We start from the raw sequence: 25,589 nt of genomic DNA on the forward strand, positions 1-25,589 counted from the left end.
CGTCTCAAAATCTCGTTCTTGTCTTAATTGGTTAGCCATTCGATTTCGCCGGAATATGCACATCCTGTCTGTACTGTGTATTGTTTCACCCTGATACTCCACCTTACTTGAAGGAGAAGTTTTTATTTTTAGGGAGTCCTGGAGAAGTTCTTCTTTCTGTGAAGAGATTGATTTTAAGGGTGCCTGAACGTGTTATCTTTTTATAATAATTCATTTACAGTTCAGGCTTCAGAACTTAACAAAGTTCTAGAACGATTTAAGATTTAAAGAAATTAAATATTCGGGAGGCCAAATCCGTAGATATTTTTAAAAATCTTGTAAAATATCACTTTTTGTCTCAAATGCCTTATCACTATATTAATTTCTTTTATTTTTTTCTTGTTATGTTTGAGGACTTATCGTTATCGATTTTATTCGTTCTTATTGTTTATAGTATGTTTATATTGTATACTTGTAATTTTGTATATATTGATAATATAATTTATTTATTGAAACATATTATGTGTGTTTTATATTTGCATTTATTTATTAGTTTGTTTAATCATAAATTAATGCTATCCTATTTATTGTTGGACCACCTACCTCATATCCTATGAGTTATCACTTACTCCGTTGGTTGAAAGAGATCGCTATGTAGCGATAAGGTCGCCAAAATTGTATATTACTTTTATTTAGGCTGAATCCATGCTTTGTATTTTTTTTTCTTCTCTTTGTGGTATACAATAAAGTATAAAGTAACTCCTAGAAGCTCAATACTGTCAGTGATGGGTAGATACATTTCGGAAAGTCGGAGTCAGGGGGAATGGACTCCTCTTAATGGTGTACAAACACATTGTTGCATTCTACCAAAGCCTCCCCGTGCTCAAGTTTCTGTTGCACTAGCTCGGGGACCGGACTGCGTACCCAAAGATATCGGGTTTCAGCAGATGGTTTATATGCAGCAGGATGGTAACAGAGAGAATTGATCCCTGAGGAACACCGGCATTAATCGCCATTAGATCAGACGAGAAAGCATCTAAGACAACTCGAAATGATCGTCCACTCAGGAAATCTGATATCCAGTTGCAAAGGCCAACAGGCCAACAGGCTGGCCAACTGGTCAACTGTCTACCTCTTTAGGAAAATCCAATCATATAACGAATTTTCATACAAACTGTCATCCCCCCCATATGAATTTTAAAAATGTGAATATGAATTTAAAAAAATGTGAATATGAATTTTAAAAAATGTGAATATGAATTTAAAAAAATGTGAATATGAATTTTAAAAAATGTGAATATGAATTTTGAAAAATGTGAATATGAATTTTGAAAAATGTGAATATGAATTTTAAAAAATGTGAATATGAATTTTAAAAAATGTGAATATGAATTTTAAAAAATGTGAATATGAATTTTAAAAAATGTGAATATGAATTTTAAAAAATGTGAATATGAATTTTAAAAAATGTGAATATGAATTTTAAAAAATGTGAATATGAATTTTAAAAAATGTGAATATGAATTTTAAAAAATGTGAATATGAATTTTAAAAAAATGTGAATATGAATTTTAAAAAATGTGAATATGAATTTTAAAAAATGTGAATATGAATTTTAAAAAATGTGAATATGAATTTTAAAAAATGTGAATATGAATTTTAAAAAATGTGAATATGAATTTTAAAAAATGTGAATATGAATTTTGAAAAATGTGAATATGAATTTTGAAAAATGTGAATATGAATTTTGAAAAATGTGAATATGAATTTTAAAAAATGTGAATATGAATTTTAAAAAATGTGAATATGAATTTTAAAAAATGTGAATATGAATTTTAAAAAATGTGAATATGAATTTTAAAAAATGTGAATATGAATTTTAAAAAATGTGAATATGAATTTTAAAAAGTCTTAGCTTAGTGTTGACCTGCGTTCCATAAGGAATTCATCCCAGATCCACCAGTTTAGACAATGTCAGTCAGTTATTTTAAAATTTTATACAGTAGACAACAGTTAAAGGATTCATTAATATTTTTTGTTCAAAAGGTTAAGAAAGTAGCAAGTAGAGCAGAAAAAATACCATAAATATGTTGTAATTCAATATTATTTTATTTTAAATAACAAAGCTAATGATACAAAAGTATTTGATTTGTAAATAGTCTTAAATCTAATCAGTCTCTAGTAGTTCGGCGCCACCAAGGAACACCAGTTATGTCTTCTTCGGGATATACATTGGCAGTGGTTGGCCTGAGAGAAAAAAAAAATAAGAATCCACTTACTGACTGAATATTCAATACTAACAATTTCAATATATTAATAATATCCTGGGACATTATTAATACAAGGCCATCTGACCTCAAACTAAGCAGAGCTTTTACTATGGAATCCAGACAACTGATATACTACTTGTACTACTTTTTCTTTTGTAAATACATACTTATATAGATAATTACACCGACTCAGGACAAACAAACGTGTTCATGCACACAAATGTCTGTCCTGGGTTGGAATTGAATCCACAACCTTCGGCGTGAAAGGTAAGTATCTTAAAATTTATCTCTTAAAATTTAACTACCTATAATACTCCAAATAAATAGAAATAAAGACAAAATTTTTCGTCATAATCTTCAAAACATAAATCTAAGCAATAAAAATGCGGCGATAAATTAATACTAATCATGTGTTCCTAAAGTTATACCGATCTTATAAATGTATTAATATTAAACACACATGTCTACATTTTACCAATAAGTAATTTGTAATTTATATAATGGCACAGATAGTAGCCTATTTAAAAGTTTATATTATGTAAAAGCATTGAAACGTTGTAGCAAGACAAAGAAACTTTCTTACATACTAGTTATTGTCATATATAAAACAAACAGAACACAGAAAGTTCAATCAGAAATTAGCAGAACTTGTATCAGATAATTAAAATATTCCAACAACTTAACTTTTAACACATTCTTAAGAAAACTAAGATCGAAAAAGAAATAAGAATAAAAGGGAAAGATATTTTTGAAAATAGACACAGGTCTGGTTTGCTTTTGAGTCACTATCACTCGAAATCTGCTTATAGTCTTGTAGCTGACAACACATTGTTAGAAATATGTCAAATGAGTAAAAGTAATAAATTGTCTATGGTTTAATATAAGCAAAAATTTCTTTGATCAGTTGATGCATTTCATTAGTATGGTCTATGCTGGATACTTGTCGTAATGAATACATATATAGTTACTTGATAGATAAAAAAGACTTATGTTGATAATAATATGCCTGTTAAAATAAAGGTTCTCAGTTTATATAAAAAAGTGTTTCACCTATACACTTGGCTATGAGGTAATGTAGATGGTAGTAATGGGCAAGCTTGGACTGGGACCTCCTGAAACAATTTCAAATTACTTTAATTAACATAACATATTTTATTGAGTAACTAATTTGATAAACAAACTATTGTCGCACTAATAATTTTTTACACAACCGGCCAAAAACAGAATGTTTTGTTATCAGGGTTCAAGTATGTAGGTGTGTATGTCAGTTTTTTAAATTTACTATACTTTTAAGTGCCTGAACACAATTGGATGTATGGAGTATCGTTATATTCCTTACATCATTCAATGTGACTGACTGTAAATTCAAGGCAGTTGTTTATTCAAATTTGAAGGTAAAAATTGTTTATTTATGGATTTTTTTAGTATATAAGTAATTAATATAATATTTAGTAGGTACCTGTAGAGATTGCATAGGAATGTGCAAATTGGCTCGCAATTTTCTTTGCCTGATCTCACGCCGGACACAACACTGGACACCAAGAAGGACACCACATACACATGATGAAAGGCATCCTATAAAAATAATTGATTATTATTTTAATCATTGTTTTTATAATTGACTACGCTAATTCTCTAAGTTATTATTACAATTTAAACAATGAAATAAAACACTTACCTATATAAACCAAAACACCTAAATCACCATTACGATTTGTTCGCCTTAACACAATTCCAGCAATACATAAAGAGATTCCCGTTAAAACACCTACTACAAATATTACCTGAAAAAATATTATTCATTATTATAATAATAATAAGGATTTTAACTATTATTTATCAGCAACTGTGATATTTATATCAAAGTAAATTATAGCTTCATACATAATACAATTCATTATTGTAAGCAAAAATATATTTTACAAGTAACAGTCTGTAAAAGTCTTGGAGCTTATTCCACCATGCATCTCCAAAGCTTGTTGGTTGGGCCAATACACTTGTACAATTTCATCTTGTTTCTTACAATATTTTCAGAATTGTATTAATATTTACCTGTAATATATAATAGCACACATATTCAAACCCTGGGCAGTGGCCACCACATGCACCAATAATAGGAACTTCAGGGCTAACTGATGGCACTGTGGGAGCAGGAGAACGATTCATAGTTCTTGCATGATCCACATCACAGAGTGGCAGTGAAAATGCAGAAGCACAAGGAGGAAATGAATAAGTATTGGACGGCATTGGTTTTGCTAGAAGGTTTTCACTTTTTTTATAATTACGCCATGTTCCTGTAGCATATGGTGTTTGGTAAACGGGCGATGGAGGACCGTAGTCCCTTCGAGTACTTTGGTAATATTGGGGAACCTATAACAGTAAGAAAATTAAATTAAAGTGCACATAAAGTTGTGTGAAAAATTATTTACCGGATCAAACTTACATGGTAGGCATTTTCCGAGGTTGAACTATCAGTAGCTATAACTTGACACACCGGCGTGTTAATATCTTCTGCCCAAGGATATTTTGCTCTTTGTTGTGTAGCCGATGCAAATTGTTTCTCACTGCGTGGAACAACAGTAGTTTGATAAGGGTGAACGCTCCTGGGTGACAACTGTTGTTTAAACATTTTATATATTTTGTACTAGCATTACCTGAAACACAAATATTTTGTTTACAATACAAACTAAATAACCAATAATAAAACGTGTAATATACGTTACCTCATCATATTATAATTAATAGTCAAATTGTTTTATGCTTTATGACTTGATATTTTATTTATAACTATTCATACTTCATTTAAATTTGCAAGAAACAGAAATTATTTTAAGTATCAAGAATACTTTAGAAAAGTTTATACGTCAAGACGCCATTTTTAATTTTATATAGTTTCATTATTTATAATACAAAATATTGCCATTTGGAAATATTGTGATCAAAATTATACTACAAAAATGTCAGAGTTGTTGCATATAAATACCTCACAATATACGTAAGGATACGTGCCGCGATAGCATGGCAGACAATTACGTTTGTAAAAGATAAACTAAGTTAAATAAAATCATAAATTTAATTTTTGTATCTAGTATGCAACTATGCATAGTTGCACTTGTAGCACCGTATGTACGTATCGCGAGCATCATTATTTTATTTTTATCCAAATTCCGTTGGATTATATATTATTATTTACATTGTTTCCTTAATACTTTTTAATATTTTTTCTTTTACAAATTCTTAAGATTTTTCATTTGAAGAATTTAAACAAATTATTATCTTAAAAGTCTAAATACAAATATTACTTAAAATCGTAAATATTCATTTGGCAAGTTACTAAAACGAATTCTTATTGAAGACCATTATTTACACGATCAAGAGCAAGATAACTTACTTTTATTACTTACTGTACTTTGATAGTACCATAAAGAACCGGTATCACTGGTGTTAATCTATAATCTGTTATCTGTATTTTGTTACAGAAATTGGAGTCTGTTTCCTAATCAAATCATGCTATTCTCTTTTCATTATTAATATAATTATTATATGTTTGTATAGTTAAAAATTTTAAGACTACCAATTATAAATTTATTCTCTATGTGTTTTTTAGTGAAATGCTTTTGCGTGGTTGATGTGTTCTATAGCATATATGCCTTTTAAATATGTGATTAATGTTGATATGAAGACTTCCGATCTAAGATACGAGTTACGACTGTATAAATTAATAAAATTACGTATTTATTTCCAAAATGGAATGATTTTTAAGTAATGAAAAGGAAGACTACATATTATGTCAGTTAAATTTGTAGAATTTTTTAAGAAAATAAATATTGATCAACATTAATAACAAAACCATGATCGGTAAAGGTTTAAATGTTCCAGTAATTACAATGAACTCTATGGAAGATAATGATAATTTGTTTCCATCAGCTAGCAGCTTTTGCAGAGATTTCATCAGAGGATGCTGTCCGCGAGAGAATTGTAGATTTATACACGAAATACCACCAAAGTCTTGTTTAAAAGAACTATTTCGATTTTGTCACGATTATCAAAACAAAGGTTGTTTTCGACCTAATTGTAAATTTTTGCACAGTACTGCACAAGACGAGGAACATTTCTATGCTACTGGAATATTTCCACGGGACCCTCGGAATACTGCTATAATATGCCAAGCTTTTATACATGGAGTTTGTTTGAAACAAGACTGCAAATATATTCATGTAAGGGATGTATCCGGTAACGAAATGAGTACTAAGCGTAACTTTCAGGCATCAATATACACTAGAAACCAACATCACATGAGAGATGATAGCTCACCACCGGAAGCTAAATTGCGAAGATTCACGTACGAAGAAACTGCATTGGATACACAAACATTATCTACAACTAGTGTGTGCGGTAATTGTGAAGTTTTAGATCATAAAGTAAAATTATTACATGATAACATTAGTGTTTTATTAAAAAAAGTGGCAGATTTGACAGAGAAGAATGTCCAGTTGACTTCAATGAATGAATTCTTACTAGAACAAACTGCATCTGTTAGAACTGATCAACCATGTGTGATAACTTCGAGACATGGAACATCAGCACCAGTGTCTCTGGCAACAGTTAGTGTTACGCCAGTTGTTAGTCTCGCAGGAGCTTTACCGACACTTGTGCCAACTGCAGCAACACCTAATTTGGCTCTAGGTCCAGCAGCATCTCAAGCTCAGTTGTTGACTCCTGCTCCACAAATACTTACAGTTAGTACTACACAGCAACTGGTTGGAAATTCAGGGGCTTTAATTGTTACAAGTGCTGGGGCTCAACAGCTCATGCAAGTTAGTGATTCTGGTACACTTATGGGTGGCGGACAAACTGTGGTAGCTGTGACACCTGCACAACTAACATTAGCACCACCTACACAACAATTAATGAGTAATGGACCTCAAACTGCAGTTCGTCAATTAGTTCAAACATCAGCTCTGCAGCCACAGCTAGCTTCTCAACACCAAGCCTCCCAATATGCAGCACAGCAATCAGTGCAGCATTTAGCTGCTGCCCAGCAATCTGCTCAACATCTAGCTGCACAGCAGTCGGCTCAACATCTAGCTGCACAGCAATCCGCACAACACTTGGCTCAGTCTGCTCAACACCTTGCAGCAGCCCAGCAGTCTGCACAACAACTAGCACAGCAATCACAGCAGTTGGCTGCTCAGCAATCTGCACAGCAACAGTTAGGTTCTGCAGCACCACAATTGGTTCACCAAACATCTACTCAACAGATAACAATTTCTAGTACTAGTCAACCTATGGCTTTGCCTAATTCTCAAGCTCAGCCTCTAACATTTCCTATAATCTCACAGAGTATTCTGCCTCACTAAATTGAAATTTATTGAAATTCAAAGATAATATTCTAAGTGTTAGAATATAATTAGCTATATAGTCTATTTGAATGCAACCAATGTATAAGTATAATTCTATTTGTACTAGGACTAGGCTATATAGCATTCAAGTCATGTCAATGTAATAATTATTCTGATGACAGTACTGTCTTCTTCTTACTGTCATATTGTACTTACCCTGTGTCTAAATATAACTTTAAATTATTCATCGGAAAACCTCAATTTCATTTATAGAACTCTATTCTGAACACCATACTTACATTTCAGATTCACAAATTCTTCTCTAATAGTGTTTGTATGACACTAAATAATAGGTTATGTTTAAAAAATTAAATATTACAAGTGAAATGGCAATGTGTACAGATTTTAACTACTATTTTAACATATGTCTTACTTTAGTAAAGAATTAAAAATCAAATAAGTATCAAAATATGTTATGTGTATTAGTAAGTTTAAGTTATGCTAAGATCACATACTTGTGTACTGAATTTTTTATAAGTTCCAACAAAAAAAGGAAATTAAGGATCATGAGGTTACGAATAAATAGGATAAACCTCAACTAATCATATTGTTTGACATTGTGAATTACATGTAATTAATGTGATATGTTCACATTTATTTTTAAATTTGCTTTTAGTTTATTTTTTTGTTTGTAGTGAGCGAAAAAATTGCTTGAATGTTCATTGCAAGTATAATGTAACTAGAGGTTTTAATTTTAATAAGATAGGTAATTTATTTTGTATTATTAAAAGGAGTATTTCCACTAACACTATTTTTATTTGATTAAAAAAATACACAATATATGTATTATGCTTTCAAAGTTTCATCTAACTTTTTCGGTGGTAGCACTCATTGTCGTTGGCCTCATACTTAAATATTTTTCCAAAAGTCCCAAGTATAAAATTACCATAATAATCAAATGCGATGGCTGTTACTTTTCCTGGAATATTTTTGACCAATTTCAAAGGACCGCTATCATTTTCATGCATATACGACAAAGTTTCACTTGCAACATAAATAATTTCATCATAGAAAGATATTTGTGCAAAGCCTTCATATGACACATTGCCTATAAAGATAGATTTAGAAATATTAGATTTTAGTACAAAAAGTTTATCTTCTTTAATATAGTAAAAATTATTTTTGTCATCAATGGCCATTTCATTTAGAGCTTCGAAACTTTTGTAGCGAATTTTTTTTCCATCCGCCAATAAATATAATTCTTCGGTGTCGTTAGGGTTATCAGTGATGTATTTATTTCCATCTTTGTCGATGAAAAGCATGTTTAATTTGAAGTCAGGGCTTGAAACCAATGTTGCTTCATTTGATTCATACTTGTAAACATAAATTCCTTTACTTGTACCAAAGTATACTTTTGTCTCCTTTCTATCTACAGCAATCGAATAACTTTCGCCTTCAGGTAAACCTTTAAAATATAAACGATAGGTATATTAATTATTTAAAAACATATTTGTAATAATCGTATTTCTAATTGCATAAATGAAAATGGAAATAGAAGCAGATTACAAAATGATTCAATCTTTAGAGATAGACACAGTCAAATCAGTTTGGAGAAGTTTTTGCGTTTGCACTAGTACACCGTCAGCAGATAAATAAATATTCAAATATATCTTTTATAGTCACTTAATATATTAAACATAAATTTTAATCATGAATTTCTTCAACTTCAGACATTTCGTAGGCCTCCTCATCGGTGCTTTTATTCGATAAATCACGTATCTTAATGATACATAATTCATCTTGGTATTGTCTACACTGAAATTACTTTTTCTTTAATAGAATAAATATATGAACGAACATTTTTTTAATTTCTTTACCGTTATAGCATTCAATGTTTTCTCAGCTTGTGACGTAATATTTGCTTTCCCCATAAATATATTATTATGAGTATAATATAATAATTAGTACGAAAGAAATACGCCCATAGACGTTGGAAAATATATAAACCATTCCACACGAATGTTAATTTAATAATGTTGTATGTTTCCTATATATCGGTAGTATATAGGAAAAATACAACATTAATATGTTGCTGCATGCCATAGGAACATTTTGTTCCTTTGCCTGTAACTCTCCTCTAGCTTACGAACCATTTAAGCCGGACATTGTCCGTTGGGTCTTATATACTTGGTGTAATAGTTTGGGGATCCTACATTGTAATTGTTAAATTTCAAATCAGAATTCAATGATGAAACGATAAAAGTTACCAGTAATGAAAACTTTATTATAATTGAATAAAATAAATAACTTACCAGATATATTTTGAGGTTCAGTTGTGTTTTCTTTTATAACTTTAATATTAAAATAATAACCTTTCAGGTTACGACCATATTCGACAAAGAAAATATTTCCGTATGTGTCGAAGTGAGCGTCAGTCGGATAAGCATCATGGACGTTATAAGTTTTAGTCACATTATAATGATCTTTATCTATCGTCAAGTCCGTTTTACAAGCACTTTTGGGAAGATCAAATGATATACATTTATGTATAAATAATAATAGAATTATATATTTCATTTTAACTTCTGTTCAAGCTAACGTTCCGTATAGAATCTAACCAGAATGTGTCTCAGACAGGATTCACTTTATAACATTGATTTAATAGAAAAAAAAATCGTTAATTAAACAATTATTAAGGTTACCGTCCTTATAATAACTCTCACTTAAGATAATAAGTCCAGTGCCTTTTACACGATAAAGTTAAAGTTTATGATATATAGTAAAAATAATATGGTAGTTAATCGAAAACAAAACAACTTTTTATTTATGGAATCATTTAAAAATTATAATGCCCATTACAGATATAATAAATGAGAATTTTATATAAAAATAAAAAAATATTGTCTACATCAGAATAAATAGTTATAATTATTGTAGTGATAGTTATAAATTATTATTAAGTTATATACTTAAGTAATGATAAAAAAGATATTTATTAATATGTCGGTTCGCTTTCATTAGTATTATTATCATTATCATCATCTAATTGACATTGCAAATAAGATGGCAGCCGTCCATGTCGTTCCCCTTTTATTTTATGAATTTTCCATCGGTGCCCTTGTAATATTTTCCTGTAAACAAAAAAAATGCAGTAATCTAAACTGTCAGTGCAAGCAAAAACAAACTTACTTTTCGAGACAAATGAAAACACATTAATAAAAAAATGTTTGATCGACAAGCAGAGTGGTGGTTTTGCTTGTCGATAAATTATTTAAGTGGTAGGTAATCTTTAATATTAGGTCCTTACATATGAAATTGGCGTTTTGTAAGGGAGTAATATAAAGTCAATTTTTTTTTGTAAAAACTATTTAATTAATCAAAATATGCACCGCTATTATGTATGCACTTTTGCCATTTCATTTCATCCCTTTACTAAAAAAAACCATGGGGGCAAGAATCAATAAATTCTTTGAAGGCGGTTTGGACTTCCGCATCGGAGTTGAATTTTTCCTTGTAAGAAGTTGTCCAAATTCCGGAAAAAATAGTAATCTGTTGGAGCAAGGTCCGGGGAGTACGGTGGATGTCGCAGACATTTCAATTGTAGCTCATCTAACTTAGTGGTTGTTTGTTGTGCAGTGTGTGGTCTTGCGTTGTCGTGAAGCAGCAGTGGCCTAGAGCGATTGACCAATCTCGGTTGTTTCACAGCTAGTGCTTCCTTCATGGTTTGCAGTTGCTGACAATAGATATCTGCCGTAATCGTTTGGCCAGATTTTAGAAAGCTGTAGTGAACGACACCGGCGCTAATCCACCAAACCCTCACAAGTAACTTTTTCTTAGTCAATTTTCGTTTAGGGCAGGATTTGGCTGGGTTCAGCCATTGCGACGAGCGCTTCCGATTATCGTACAGTATCCACTTTTCATCACCAGTAATGATTCGATTTAAAATCCCTTCATTATTGTGTCGGTTGAGCAAAGTAACACAGCAGTCGACGCGTGTTTGCAAGTTCGATTCACTCAATTCATGAGGTACCCATCGTTCAAGTTATTTTAATTTTCCGATTTGCTCCAAGTGGATACAGTTTTATCACTTACCCCGAAGCCTGCAGCTATCTCTGAAGTGCTTTGTGATGGATTCGCTTCCGCAATAGCCTTTAATTCTTCATTTTTCACTTTGGTCTCCGGCCGTTCACGGGGTTGGTTCTGAAGGTCGAAATTTTCAGAACGAAAACGTTGAAACCAAAAACGTACCGTGCTTTCTTTTGCGACACCAGCGCCGTACACATCATTAATTCTTCGAGCTGTTTCTGCAGCACTGGTGCCACGGTAGAACTCGTACTCGTAAATTTACCGATATTTCATGTTTTCCATTGTGCGGTAATAAGCGACGCCGAAGAAAAAAATAATGAGGAAAAAACAAATGAATGACTGTTTTCAAAAGTCAAATGTACCAGCTAAATGAATTTATAAATTTGAATTTGGAATTCTTAAACAAAGAGAAGATATTTCAGATCAAAGTGGTCAGTACGACAAAACGCTAATTTCATATGTAAGGACCTAATATTGAAACAAGTGTATACATAGACCATGTATAGTAGCCGAGATGACCCAATAGTTAGAACATGTGAATTTCAACATTTTTAACCGCTGATTGGGGTTCAAGTCCAAGCAAGCACCAATGACTTTTAACGGTTTTATTGGTATTTATATTTCATGTCGCGTTTGGCGGCGTAGGAAGAAATCGTGAGAAAACCTGTGTTGAATGAAAATTTGTCACTTGTGTATTCGCCAATCCGCGTTGAGGGTAGTGTGGTGAAATATGTTCCAAAACTTTATACTCAAAAATTTATTTAAGAAATCTTATTATGTTCTTAACTTACTTGGTATTAAACTTCTTGTAACAAACGTCGCATTCGACCGTGCCTTGTCGTAAATGTATGTCTCGTATATGCCTTTTCATATCATGCTGATACGAGAAAGCCTTATCACAGTAAGTACACTGAAACAAAAATAGTTATTACGTTAGGGATTTTATAGTATAGGGAAGTTATAGTCTGTTTTAACAACAGGAGGAGTAAAGATAAATAAACAACTCAGACATTGAATTGACGTTATATTATTGGAGAAATTAATAAATGTACGTGTTTATTATGATATATGGAATCACGAAAAAAAATGCCTTTTGAATGTCGGCGAAGTTAACGGAATCTTGTATATTATAAATACCTACATATGTATATCGTAATTAAGAATTACCAGTGCCTAACGTTGTGGATATATAAGCAAATAGCATGGAATGTGTAAATCTAAGAAATCTACTTTACATTCGGAAATAAAAATGCCTACTAAAAACTATAATTGATGTTATAGGCATGTGTAGCTGTTATGGTTATTATTTATTAAAATCAGAAAATCTTGAAGTAAATATTTACACCATCTTTTGTCTTCTTATAGTTATAGATTCCACGAGCTGTTTGTCGAGTGGCGTGGTGAACACGAGAACGCATGGGTAAATACGCGAAGTGACTTTAACAATTGCCTGATGTCACTCCTTGAGAATGTTTTTGTTGGTGAATTGTGTGTATATCGATGGATACGTTTAGCAAAAATTATCTTTGCCGACTCTTACGATATCCAAAGATTGAGATGGAGTGACTCTTCTAATTTGTCGGGAACCACAGTACGTTTTAAATTATTATGTCTTTTTCGTCGTCTATTCTTTTTGTTACAAATCCCTAAGATAAAATTTATAATCAAAGCGTTCTTTCTGTATTGACATACAGAGTCGAAAGGCAGACACTCACGGTGCGACTGGTCCACCAATTCAAGGTCGCCCAGCGAGTTATAGAAAGTTATATAAAATATGCTCGGAGTTTCTCTGAAGGATTGCATCAGAAAGGAGGCGATTCAACAGAAAACTCTGACCGACATAGACAGTGGCAGTGGGCCGGTCACATTTGCCGCAGAACCGATAACCGATGGCGTAGACGAGTTCTCGAGTTGACACCGCGTTTTAGTAAACGTGTCAGGGGACGTCTAGGTGAAATTACGACTTACGAAAACTGCTTGGTGGTTAGTGGAAAAAAATCCGAAGGTCCGGACTATATAGCGTGCTCTAGAAAAGGCCTAAGTCTAGTAGTGTATTTAAACAGCCAATACAGTTCCGGCAGCCTAACAACGTGATCTATGATGTTAGGTTCCTTGTACTTGTAGCTACAATGGCAGATACTTTAAATCGATACGAAGCAGCCAAGCAGTTTTAAAATGTATTTATTCAATTTTTCTTTTACTTATAAAATATAATATATAGGTATGTAGGTTTTTTGTAATTTCCGAATGGTATCCTAAAGCGGTCTTTTTACTCTAAAATTCAAGTAGCAAAAGACGTAAAGTAAAAATGCTTATTTATGCAAATACAAGCTCGATATATTATAGATATATGTTGTAGTAAGTACAGTAACAGCCTGTTAATGTCCCACTGCTGGGCTAAGGCCGCCTCTCCATTTTGAGGAGGTTTGGAGCTTATTCAATTACGCTGCTCCAATGCGGATTGGTAGAATACACATGTGGCAGAATTTCAATGAATTTAGACACATGCTGGTTTCCTCACGATGTTTTCCTTCACCGTCAAGCACGAGATGAATTATAAACACAAATTAAGCACATGAATATTCTGTGGCGCTTGCCCGGGTTTGAACCCACTATCATCGGTTAAGATTCACGCGTTCTAACCACTAGGCCATCTCGGCTCAGATATATGTTGCTTAAGAAGTAAACGAAGTACCTTATATGGCCTCGTAGTGCTATGTACGTGTCGCATATGTTTCGCGAGGTTACTGGAAGTTGTGGTGGTTTTCGGACACAGGGAGCATTTGAACGGTTTATTTGCCATGTGGGTTCGTTTATGCACTTTTAGTAAATCCATCGTCCGCCCTTGATATGGACACTGGTCACATTTATAAGGGAATACATTTTCGTGAATACCCCTAAAATAATATAAAATATCTTTAACAACAAGTCTACTCAATATAAACTGCATGAATAGAACATAAATATAGGATGGTGTCCATCTCTCCTCGGTAAGACGTAACGCGTCATGAGATAAAATTGTTGATGACTTTAGACCAAATCATGAAAAAAAAAGTTTGAAATAGTAAATAAATATATATATGTTATATTATATACGTAAAAAATTATAATTGTTTTTTTCCTTTACAAAATATTCTTCTATTTCTACATATATATTTCAGGTCATCAGATACAAATAACATTTAAAGGAATTCCTTAAACATATAACATATTTATTGATAATTTTGAAAATATTTTTTACCAAGTTATTACTCACTTTTACCATATTAGAACAATATGTATTATTTTGACTTATAAATACATTACATACATATGTACAAGAAGGTTAGCATTCGAGCGAGCAGTCTTCCCACAGATATCACACAAAAATGTCTTCTTATTGCTATCTTCAGGTTCTTTTTGTTCGTCTGATGTTGTCTTATTACAACTGTTAAAGTGAGTATCGTATGAGGCCTGTAAGGTTTTCAAAATTATATACTTATATTATATAGTTTAAATTCTAGGATACAGTCTAAGCAATATAAAAATAACGTTATTTTTTTTAAAACTACCAAAATTTACAATCAATAATATTATAACTAGAGTTTACTTAAGAATTGTCTTTTAGTCTAGTCTTTTTTTATGTTATATGTTACTCGTAGACATTGGCAATGTAAGAAATAGTAACCATTCATTACATCGCCAATGCGCCACCAACTTTGGGAACGAAGATGTTATGTCCCTTGCACCTGAAGTTACACTGGCTCACTCACCCTTGAAATCAGAATGCAACAATAATAAGTATTGCAGTTTAGCGGTAGAATATTTGATGCGTGGGCGGTACCTACCCAGATGGGCTTGAATTAAGCTCTACCAACGAGTAAGTCTGTACAAATAAATAAGCTATAGCTTTAGGTAATTTGATATAACTTCAGTCACACATTTCAAAATTTAACTATAATATTATATTCAGGTTTGGCTATGATCAAGTCTTTCCCGACGCATAAAGTCAATTCGAAAAAATACAGAACAGAAACAGCAAGTCTTTTATTGTTATTTAGATAGACATTTTGCCAATCAGCTTGCGACCATGGCGGGCGTAATCCTGTTGAGATGCCAGCAAAAAAAAAATAGGCATGACCTCATTTAAACCCATATATGAAATACCTTATGACAGAACAACAAATTATTCGGAGCTTCTAAAAACAGATAGTTTAAAATAATAATAAAAATACTTTATCAATGTGTACCCTGTCAAAAAATTCTTTATTACATGTAGTGCACCCCCAGATCTCAGAGTTGTCTTCTGAGAAATTTGGCGAGGGAATGTTATAAGAGTCTTCGCTATCTTGAGTACTTTCATCGAAGCTGGTTTCTAAAATGATACAATATATTATCATTATTTGTTAAATATGTCATTCAAAACAAATCAATAATTATTTTCAATTTATTGTACTGATACTAAAAATGAGGGCTGTAAGAGATTTGTAATACTAAAAATACAATCTTGTAAGCATCTTATAAGAAAAAAAAAACTTTGCAGCGGGGAATCCAATAGCCGATATTTTTGCCAAGATAAGATAATACAAGAGACTATTTAGACATGAATGATTGTAGGTGGCACTCACTATAGTGCCAATATGCTGACCAATAAAGGACAGCAATGCTCTACCTTGATAAATGGCTCAAGTTGGTACTGCTAACTTAAATAAATAGAGGCAGTTTTCTCATGGGAATTGTTATTTTAATCACCAAGAACTATTTATTTTTAGCTGGTTTGACAATGCAGCACTAGAGCTAGACTTTACATATTTGGGAGATGCAAGCCACAGGTTAAATAAACAGTTTTTTTAAAATATGAATGTTGTTCATCATTGTCATTATTCACTTGCCCTTCTCCTTGCTTTCTTGGATTTAAACAGCCTGCTTAATGGAAGGATGTTTGAATAACACAAAATTTCTTTGGAACAAACTTTGGTTTTTCTCTTACCATATAGTTTAGTTGGGATGACACTATAGAATAGTGTCATCCCAGTCAGAAAAGTAATGGTGTATGTAGTAATGAGTTACATCCTAAAATTTTAAATCATATTTTTCTATGTGTATAAACATTACACTCAAAAGTTATCTGATTTCTTCAATTTAATCTATTTAGTAGAAATGTTAAACATTAAAATATACATTAAATTATAAAATGTTAATACCTCTTTTTATTGACAGTTCAATCAAAACTTTATTATTTGTTTGGCACATATCTCTGAACACAATACATCCATTGAGAAGGTCTAAGCAGTTTTTACATAAATGCTTGGGCAAGTTATCTGTTTTATTTATCTGCAATGTATAAATAAAAAACATATTTTACACACAAGTAGTATTTTAGCTTATGTTAATAGATATCATTACAATTATTAGATTTGTTTTACATATTATAGAAAGGCTGCAAAGAAATATTATTTTCGAAAGAAATATAAGCCAACAAAGTCTACCTGACCATTGTCAGTAGTCATCTATGATCTTATATATATATATATATATATACTTACTATTACTCCGGAAAAGTTTCTAATTTCGTCTGATATGTTAGGTTGTGTTAAATTATCAAATATTGGAATCTCTCCTTTGCCTAAATTGCATACCCTGCATAATTTTAAGTCAATGACTGATGGTGGTATTCTGCAATCAAAAATTCAAAATATATAAAATATGCTTCTCTTTTCAGTTACTACTTAAGTTAATACTAGTTGATAAATATCATTTAATGGAATAAGTAAAAACTTACGGTTTTTTCATTCTTAATTTCTTTTTCTTTTTATTTTTTTGTAAGACACTGGCAAACAGCATTGATTTTAGTAACAATAAGGAAGTCATTCTGCATGAATTTATAAACAATTACCGGACGAAAATATTAAAGCGTAGTAGTAATTATTCTTTGAATTAAATATTTTTGTTAAAAAATAAGATAAAAGTTGCGTCTGTTTTGCTGTCACATTGACATTTTTGTTTCTTTAATTTATCTGCTTGGAAAAGTCAAAAATATTGCATCTTTCAGCCTCGTCTTCAGTAATTTTTGTAGCTTTTACTTAGCCTTCAGACTACTTAGTACTTACTAATAAATCGTAGGTTAAAAATTCTGTTTTTTCTGTGTAGGTCATTGCGTGTAAGTAATACATACGGATAATTTAATTTTAATTATGAATGCTTTGAAGCTATAAACAGGTCGGTGTCTAACTTGGTGGTAGGGCTTTGTGCAAGTCTGAGTAGGCACATATATATTATACCACTCATCACATATTCTACCGCGAAACAGCAATAAATAGTTTTGTTGTGTACGAGTGTGAAGGGTGAGTGAACCAATGTAACTTCATGTACAGGGGACTTAACATCTCAGTTCCAAAGATTTGTGGCTTATTGGAGATATAAAGAATGGTTAAAATTTCATACGGAGCCAATGTTTGTAGGTGGTGGTTACCACTTATCAACAGGTGGCCCACTTGCCCTTGTTAAAGTTAAATGATTTCTTTTTTTAATTATCATTAGATTAAATATTGATGCCAGAGGCACAATGGTAGCCCAGTTCTATAAAGTGTAAACTGTACTAATGTCTCACTCCCTCACTCCCAACTCTCAAGTCTCACATTTGACGTTGACACTTGACGTCTGTCGAGCTCGAGTGTTGACTGCCAAGCCAAGTGCCCCTTTTTTTAATCACTAGGTTTTTATTTATAAATAATTATGCTTCTATCATCTCAATTTCTATATAAGTTCTATAATTAACTTATTTAGTTTAAATATTTAAAGGTTTTGTAGTTATATTGAAATTACTAGTTATAAAGTCTTACTATTTTATGTGACATACACTAATTATATTTAGAAAACTATGATGAAGTATTTATACCTACTGATTCGATCGCGAAATCAAATATATTTACATAAATATTGCATTTAATCCACATACACTTACAATAACTAACAATGGCTGTATATTTAACGAAAACTATGATGTCTCGATTAAATAAAGTTACTTATCCAAGTACGAGTTCGATCGAAGGCGAAACTAGCCATTACAATGATCAATGGGAAAAACTTATGATGGACAGGTAAAGAAAGTTTAACAACTATATGAATTCATTCAAGTTTAATCTAGATATAACATTAATTATATATTTTAGTAACATAGGTGTCAAATTGTCAAAGGAAATGATCTGTAGAGTTTGTGCAAGAAATGGCTGCACACCATTGAGTAGCAAAATCAGTGATTGTGATATTATGGGAGCTATTCGCAGTGTCACTAATATAACAGTAAGTTAATTATGTAACCAACCAAGGCTTTGGATATTACTACTGTGTAATAAATATTTTTAATTTTTATTATAGATAAATGCAGATGACTCTTTACCAAAATATATATGTACTGAATGTCTTGAATCATTAAAGATAGCAATGAGGTTTAAAAAAATCTGTGAAGTATCTGATAAGAAATTTAGGAAAATATTAAATCCTATGGGTAAATATACTTTTTGTTTTTTTATAAAATTTTAGTTCATTTACAAAATAATATAGTTTTTCGATGATTGCAGGTGACCCGTTAATACATTCATATCCTTACTCAAAACATGATTTTCAATTAATATTGCATCAAATGAAATTAAAAAGAATGGAAACTGAAGAAAAGGCTGAAAAGGAAAGAAGAAGAAGAGAAAGACTGTTGCAAAAGAAAGATCCCAAAACAAAAGAATTTAAGTGTTCACCGTGTGATATGATATTCCCCAATAAAGTAATAACCAAAATTTTTTTAATAATGCATACAAGTTGTTCTTATTATATCACTAAGTTTAATTTTAGGACTTTATATTGAAAAAAATATTACATACTCTGTAAAAATATTACATCTTCCAATTAAATATGTTACAAATAAGGATATTACTAATTCATAGGAAAAGTTAGTTGCCCACCGGCGGGAGAGGCAATGCATGAGACGCGCATGTGATATTTGCGGGCAGCTTGTACGCAGCATTGCACAGCATATGCGACACAACCATGAGCAAAATGTGGTTCACAAGTGCCCTACTTGTGGCAAGGAGTTTCCTATCATTGCAAGACTAAAAAATCATATGTAAGTTGTTTTGTTATAGATTCAAACATATATATTATACCGGATCATTGCTCATTTTTCTTAGACCAAATATGCAATTTAGTAGTTGACTGAATTTTTTTTATTTTGTTATAATATTTATAATTTATTGTACATAACAATTATAATTTAAAAATGTTTGTGTCATCATTACGAAATCTCATTATGATGATGACACTGAAAAGCTTTGCTGAGTGCCTATACATTGGAGTAAATTCAACATTGCGAGGTCACATGCGCTTGTTCATCAGCAACAGTAGATGCTTGGCCAGTAAATAAAAAAATATAAATATTATTTTATCTTTTTAAAACACTAATTTTATGATTGATCTTTGTTTATAACTTTTTTCCCAAGCCAAATTATTCATCTAAATTTTATATGTAGTTACAAAAAAACAATATGATTTTTTTATTTTTCTAAATATATATTTATAATTATTATAGACAAGTACATAGAAATTTGTTCATACATTTATGACTGTAATTATTTGTGACAAAGATACTCACTGATGATAGCAATTTCTTAATAAAGGTTAGTTCAGTATTTTATATTGATATCATTTAAAGGTTAGTGCACACAAACACATTCAACTTCTTCTGTGATCTGTGCCCGTATAAGTGCAAACACAAGTATTACCTGGTGATGCACATGCGAACGCATACTGGTGAAAAACCCTACAAGTGCGCACAATGCCCTGCTACATTCGTCAACCCCTCCAACCTTAATAAACACAAGCTGACACACCAGGAGAAGCAGTTCAAGGTGAGTTACAATATTGCATTGTTTAAAAAAAGGATTTATCCATTTTTAGATCACTATTTTAAAATTTTGAGTTTTCTAACATTGTGTTTAGTGGCGTAGTCATTTTTGTCAATATTCTATCTGTGAGGATTCCTCATTCAAATTTCGAGTGCATGGAAGAAATGTTGACTGCGTTTAATTATTTTTATCAATATGAAAAACCTTTTTATTTTATGAATAATGCATTTCTTAGTGTGTATTAACAGTTAAATTTATACATTAAGTTAAACTATCCAAAGTAAGTAGGCAAAGTGTTAAGTTAAAGCTAAAAAATTAAGATAATAAGTGCCTCGGAAAGCACGTAAAGCAGCTGGTTCTGCGCCTGAACTCTTTCTCGTCATGATGGGTTTGTTGTTTTATTAAAATATAGAGAAAGAATAGATAGTGCACTGATTTATGTTCGATCATAAATTTGTGCACAGTTGGCTAATCTCAAAATCGATCAAGAGGACATTATAATCTTCTGGGTAGGTACCACCCACTCATCAGATATTCTATTGCAAAACAGCAGTACTTGGTATTGTTGTGTTCCGGTTTGAAGGGTGAGTGAGCCTGTGTAATTACAGGCACAAGGGACATAACATCTTAGTTTCCAAGGTTGGTGATGTGAGCGATGGTTAACATTACTTACAATGCCAATTTCTATGGGCGTTAATGACCACTTACCATCAGGTGGCCCATTGTTGTGTTCCGGTTTAAAGGGTGAGTGAGCCAGTGTAATTACAGGCACAAGGGACATAAAATCTTAGTTCCCAAGGTTGGTGGCGCATTGGCTATAAGCGATGGTTGACATTTCTTACAATGCCAATGTCTAAGGGCGTTTGGTGACCACTTACCATCAGGTGGCCCATATGCTCGTCCACCTTCCTATTCTATAAAAAAAAAAAAAAATATGCTCGTCCGCCTTCTGTTTTATATAAAAAAAAAGATAAGGTCTATAAGTGAACTACGCGTACTCAGTGCATGCTGTGTGAGAAGGCGTTCCGCACGGGCACAGCGCTGTGGGAGCACCACGACGCCAAGCACATGAACATCAAGCACACCTGCACGTACTGTGGGAGAGACTTCTGCTACAAGTGAGACCAATGTTTATATCTTATCATGTCATTTATATTCAATAATCTCTCTCTTGTATAAAATATAAAAATATAACTGTATAAAAGTAGGTTTTTTTTTCTAATTTTCTTCTTTGTGAAGTTTTCCTTTTGTTAAGCTTTAAGGCTAAATCGTTTGTTTAAAGTGCGAATTATATGAAGTCTATAAAAGTTCAAGTCAAGTCACATCAAGTTCGGACCGAGTTACATCGAGTACATTATTTTGAAAATGTTCCTTTCGCTTCCCTATCCCTTTAGTTCGTTTGCAAAATAACATTTATATCCAGATCAGATCTACGAAAGCACGAAATCCGTAACCACAATCGCGTGAAGCGAGATTATATCGGTGGCGAGCCGACGTACAAGCAACTCGAGAGACTTCAGAAAATGCAAGAAGACCAAGACGCGCTCGAGAAATGGCGCCAACAGCAGATAGTGGGCGCTCAACCTCAGCAGGCCACTTTCATCGACCAGACAAAGGATTTTATACAAACACCACATTCTATGTATGTCTCTGATGTGACACAAATCATACAACAGCCGACTATTGGTAAGTCTTTCATCGCATTTGTTTAAATTCCGCAATTTTTCTTCGCATGAATAAGAAAATTGAATAATTTTAATTATAAATATAAAAAAATGAAACATTGAAATTAAAAAGAATAACAATTTATACTTTTACTAATCAACTCTGTTTCTGCTACAACAAATCCAAATATTATAATATGTAGTTAGTATATCTTGAACCAGTTCATAAAGAACAAAGTTAAACTTTCAAAAAGATTTTGTTGACATTATTTTTTACAACTACACATAAATAATAAGAGATAGGTAATAAAGAGAGTTTAATTACTGAGCAATTTTCTTTATAGGTCTGTTATTCAAGGAACTATAGGATTATTATTATAAGCATGTTGAAAACAATGTTTGTGAAATTTTGATAAAGAAAAAGGCCAAAAAATACTAACATATTAGTTACCAGAGCAAAAAATATTAATCCTTTAAATTCCAACAGAGGAAAGTAAATATATACCATATTCCATTCTAATGAGTTAAGATAAACAAACTTAGATATATTCCATGCGAATTGTTTATTTGACTACTTACGTCCACTCTAATTTCATTTCCAAAAACGCCATTGTTTCGCGAATCCATAATGAATATTATAGATTATTCAAGATCTCGGCCAATGACATCGCGTCAATTCAATGATACAGTTGTTTAATTGTCTTAGTTAGTAGACTATAGAAAATTTAATTTAAAAAATAAATGGGGTTCTATTGATTTAGTTTAATATGATACAGTAACAAAACACTCTTAGAAAGTTTGACAACATACGCCAAAGTGTCATTCAGGACATTTTATTTGTCAGGTTCAGATTTCAGTTATTATTGATCAATTGAGTTTTTAAAAAAAACTTTACACATAACAAAATATTGTTTCCAGACCTTTTTGAAAAATTTCAGAATTTCAGAATTATTTAAAAATAATTCATTTTATTCTTCGTAATAAATGGTATACGCTATTTGCAGACGTTCGCTTGAGAATTTTATGAACAATAATTATTCCCTATTTCCAAAACTTGATATCTTGGTTTATGTGATTGTATGTATGTAAATCGGTTTAAGTAAATAGGCTTTAACTGATAGAATGGTTTGGTGTTGGTTATATTGTATTGACATCGTCAAATTTCATTGTTCTTTCTGCCTTATAACAAACTGGTTACTCGTTGGGTAAGGTTCTATCTACATTTTATATATGCGTCGGGAGGGCAAATGACTCTACTACACCTGATTTTAAGTGGTAGTAGAGTCCAAACGCGACGACGGCCAGTACAGTCGGGACGAATGTTCTGCACTAGCCGAACATGAGATAAATTAATTCTTTAATTATAGTTTGTTCGACAGTTTTACTTCAAGATATTATCAAGTTTGCAGAATTAGGTTTCAAACTTCAGTTAGTGTTAAAAAATCTTGAGATGAAACTTTTAAATTATTTTATTGAACTAACATTTTTATTTTCTTCTAGCCCAGCAGCAGACTGTTCAGCTTACTATGTAAGTACTTGTTAAGTAAAATTGTTTTTTTTTATTAACGCAAAAACAAAGCAAAGGTAAAAAAAAAACAAATAATGTTATTGCTCTCGAATAACAACATTTGTCCATTTTATTGCATATGAAATTACTTTATTTCGTATTTATGCATGCTAAATGACGTTCATTTCACCATTGAGCGGACTATTTCTATTATAATTTTATATTCTTTGTAAGAATGATTCATTCCTTTGCTCACATGTTGGACCTATCACTAGTACCACTTGCACTACCTACCTATCACTAGTACAGCTTGCACAAAGCCCTACCACTTACTGGTGGTAGGGCTTTGTGCAAGCTCGTCTGGGTAGGTACCACCCACTCATCAGATATTCTACCGCAAAACAGCAATACTTGATATTGTTGTGTTCCGGTTTGAAGGGTGAGTGAGCCAGTGTAATTACAGGCACAAGGGACATAAAATCTTAGTTCCCAAGGTTGGTGGCGCATTGGATATGTAAGCGATGGTTGACATTTCTTACAATGCTAATGTCTAAGAGCGTTGGTGACCACTTACCATCAGGTGGCCCATATGCTCGTCCGCCTTCCTATTCTATAAAAAAAAAAAAAAAAAGTCTGGCACTATCGATTTAAAATATACAATGCTATCTACCGAGTTAAATTCATAGATGTACTTTACATTGTTCGCGGTATTTTTAATAACGTTTATAATTATGTATTTCAGGCCTGACTTGACGTTGAAGAAGGATGAAGTGAAAATGTATGATGCTCAAGGAATGGCGTATTTTTAAAGTTTAACTTCGATAATACATGAAATTTTGAAGAATTGATGAATAGTATAAATTCATATATAATAATAGTGTGCCATTATCACCTTAAAACATCGATATTTGTATTATAAATATTATCGTTTGTATGACAATCTTGTTTTTTATTTCATCCGCTATTTGTTTCCATTTCTAAGTGGATTATTTAAAGTGGTTACTTTCAGTGTTAAATTCCGGCTCCGGCCGCTGAGAATGCGTTTTGACATCTGTCAGTTGGTCATGGCTATTGACAATTGTAACCTTGTAACAGCGCAGTATAGATATTAATAAATTATGTTTTCTTATTTATTAAAATTAAATTTCGCGTAAATTACACAATAACATACAATAGTAAATAATCGAAAGTAATCGCAATCGCAAGTTACATCGTGCATTCTGAACTGAACTGTCAAGAACGCAGTCACTCTGCGATCGGACAAATTAACCAAATTCTTACATACTTTATAATCACCATGTTATTTACTTGATGCTAAGCTTTAATTACAATTTAAATTTATATAAGATAATTAATGAATAGAAATACTCACCAATGTTTTCATGTTTTATTTTGTTATCGATAAATGATTTTTAAATACGTCAAGTTTCCTATAAAAGTATGCTCGACTAGGCCTGAAAAGAATAGGTTTAGTAGATTATTTATAAAAGAGAGAGTTGTGTTAAGAAAACCTCAACAGAATATACGTAGCATATAAACAATCCCTTAAATGAGCTCAAGAATTATACATATGTACAATCTGCTCAGAAGATTAATTATGATTTGTATTTCTACGTACGTTTGTGTAATGTCGTATGTATTATTTTACTCATAGTATAATAAAACTCCTATAATTGACTTGTTGTTTTAATTTTATTTGAACTACTGCGACGACTTCATCCCTTTAAGAGTATGTATGGTAACAATTATAGCGTAATGTAAGTGGTTTGTGTCTATAGTTATTTTATTCGATTATCAAGACTAAAATTTCAGCTGTCAAATAAAAGTATTTCGTTTTGTTTTGTGTTGTTTATAATTAAATTCATATA

General features: G+C 31.8%; 5 protein-coding genes across 5 annotated transcripts; 2 read left to right on the forward strand and 3 right to left on the reverse strand.

The window, feature by feature from the left end:
* Positions 1-2,065: 2,065 nt before the first annotated feature.
* Positions 2,066-5,122, reverse strand: LOC126770623 (uncharacterized). The gene is made up of 7 exons (XM_050490116.1): positions 4,973-5,122; positions 4,693-4,903; positions 4,302-4,619; positions 3,928-4,033; positions 3,709-3,824; positions 3,300-3,361; positions 2,066-2,226 (listed from the first exon to the last, which is right to left on the reverse strand). Exons 2-7 carry the CDS (start codon positions 4,876-4,878, stop codon positions 2,151-2,153), a joined length of 864 nt encoding a protein of 287 aa, XP_050346073.1. The 5' UTR covers positions 4,879-4,903; positions 4,973-5,122; the 3' UTR covers positions 2,066-2,150.
* A 656-nt stretch (positions 5,123-5,778) lies between these two features.
* On the forward strand, positions 5,779-8,396 carry LOC126770552 (zinc finger CCCH domain-containing protein 10-like). Its single transcript, XM_050490003.1, has one exon. The coding sequence runs from the start codon at positions 6,101-6,103 to the stop codon at positions 7,607-7,609; it is 1,509 nt and encodes a 502-aa protein (XP_050345960.1). The 5' UTR covers positions 5,779-6,100; the 3' UTR covers positions 7,610-8,396.
* Positions 8,397-8,457: 61 nt separating this feature from the next.
* Positions 8,458-10,193, reverse strand: LOC126770625 (uncharacterized). Its single transcript, XM_050490118.1, has 2 exons — positions 9,904-10,193; positions 8,458-9,056 (listed from the first exon to the last, which is right to left on the reverse strand). Exons 1-2 carry the CDS (start codon positions 10,166-10,168, stop codon positions 8,458-8,460), a joined length of 864 nt encoding a protein of 287 aa, XP_050346075.1. The 5' UTR covers positions 10,169-10,193.
* Positions 10,194-10,278: 85 nt separating this feature from the next.
* LOC126770599 (zinc finger protein 681-like) lies at positions 10,279-17,658 on the reverse strand. The gene is made up of 8 exons (XM_050490075.1): positions 17,439-17,658; positions 17,203-17,332; positions 16,861-16,990; positions 15,907-16,031; positions 14,988-15,130; positions 14,373-14,574; positions 12,469-12,587; positions 10,279-10,722 (listed from the first exon to the last, which is right to left on the reverse strand). The coding sequence occupies exons 1-8, from the start codon at positions 17,525-17,527 to the stop codon at positions 10,587-10,589; spliced, it is 1,074 nt and encodes a 357-aa protein (XP_050346032.1). The 5' UTR covers positions 17,528-17,658; the 3' UTR covers positions 10,279-10,586.
* Positions 17,659-18,329: 671 nt separating this feature from the next.
* LOC126770563 (zinc finger protein ZFP2-like) lies at positions 18,330-25,380 on the forward strand. The gene is made up of 10 exons (XM_050490019.1): positions 18,330-18,756; positions 18,829-18,958; positions 19,034-19,163; positions 19,237-19,433; positions 19,594-19,772; positions 20,358-20,553; positions 21,553-21,668; positions 21,974-22,236; positions 23,715-23,742; positions 24,464-25,380. The coding sequence occupies exons 1-10, from the start codon at positions 18,632-18,634 to the stop codon at positions 24,528-24,530; spliced, it is 1,431 nt and encodes a 476-aa protein (XP_050345976.1). The 5' UTR covers positions 18,330-18,631; the 3' UTR covers positions 24,531-25,380.
* The last annotated feature ends 209 nt before the right edge of the window (positions 25,381-25,589 follow it).

This window comes from Nymphalis io, chromosome 9 (genome assembly GCF_905147045.1).
Source record: "Nymphalis io chromosome 9, ilAglIoxx1.1, whole genome shotgun sequence".
Classification (NCBI taxonomy): domain Eukaryota; kingdom Metazoa; phylum Arthropoda; class Insecta; order Lepidoptera; family Nymphalidae; genus Nymphalis; species Nymphalis io.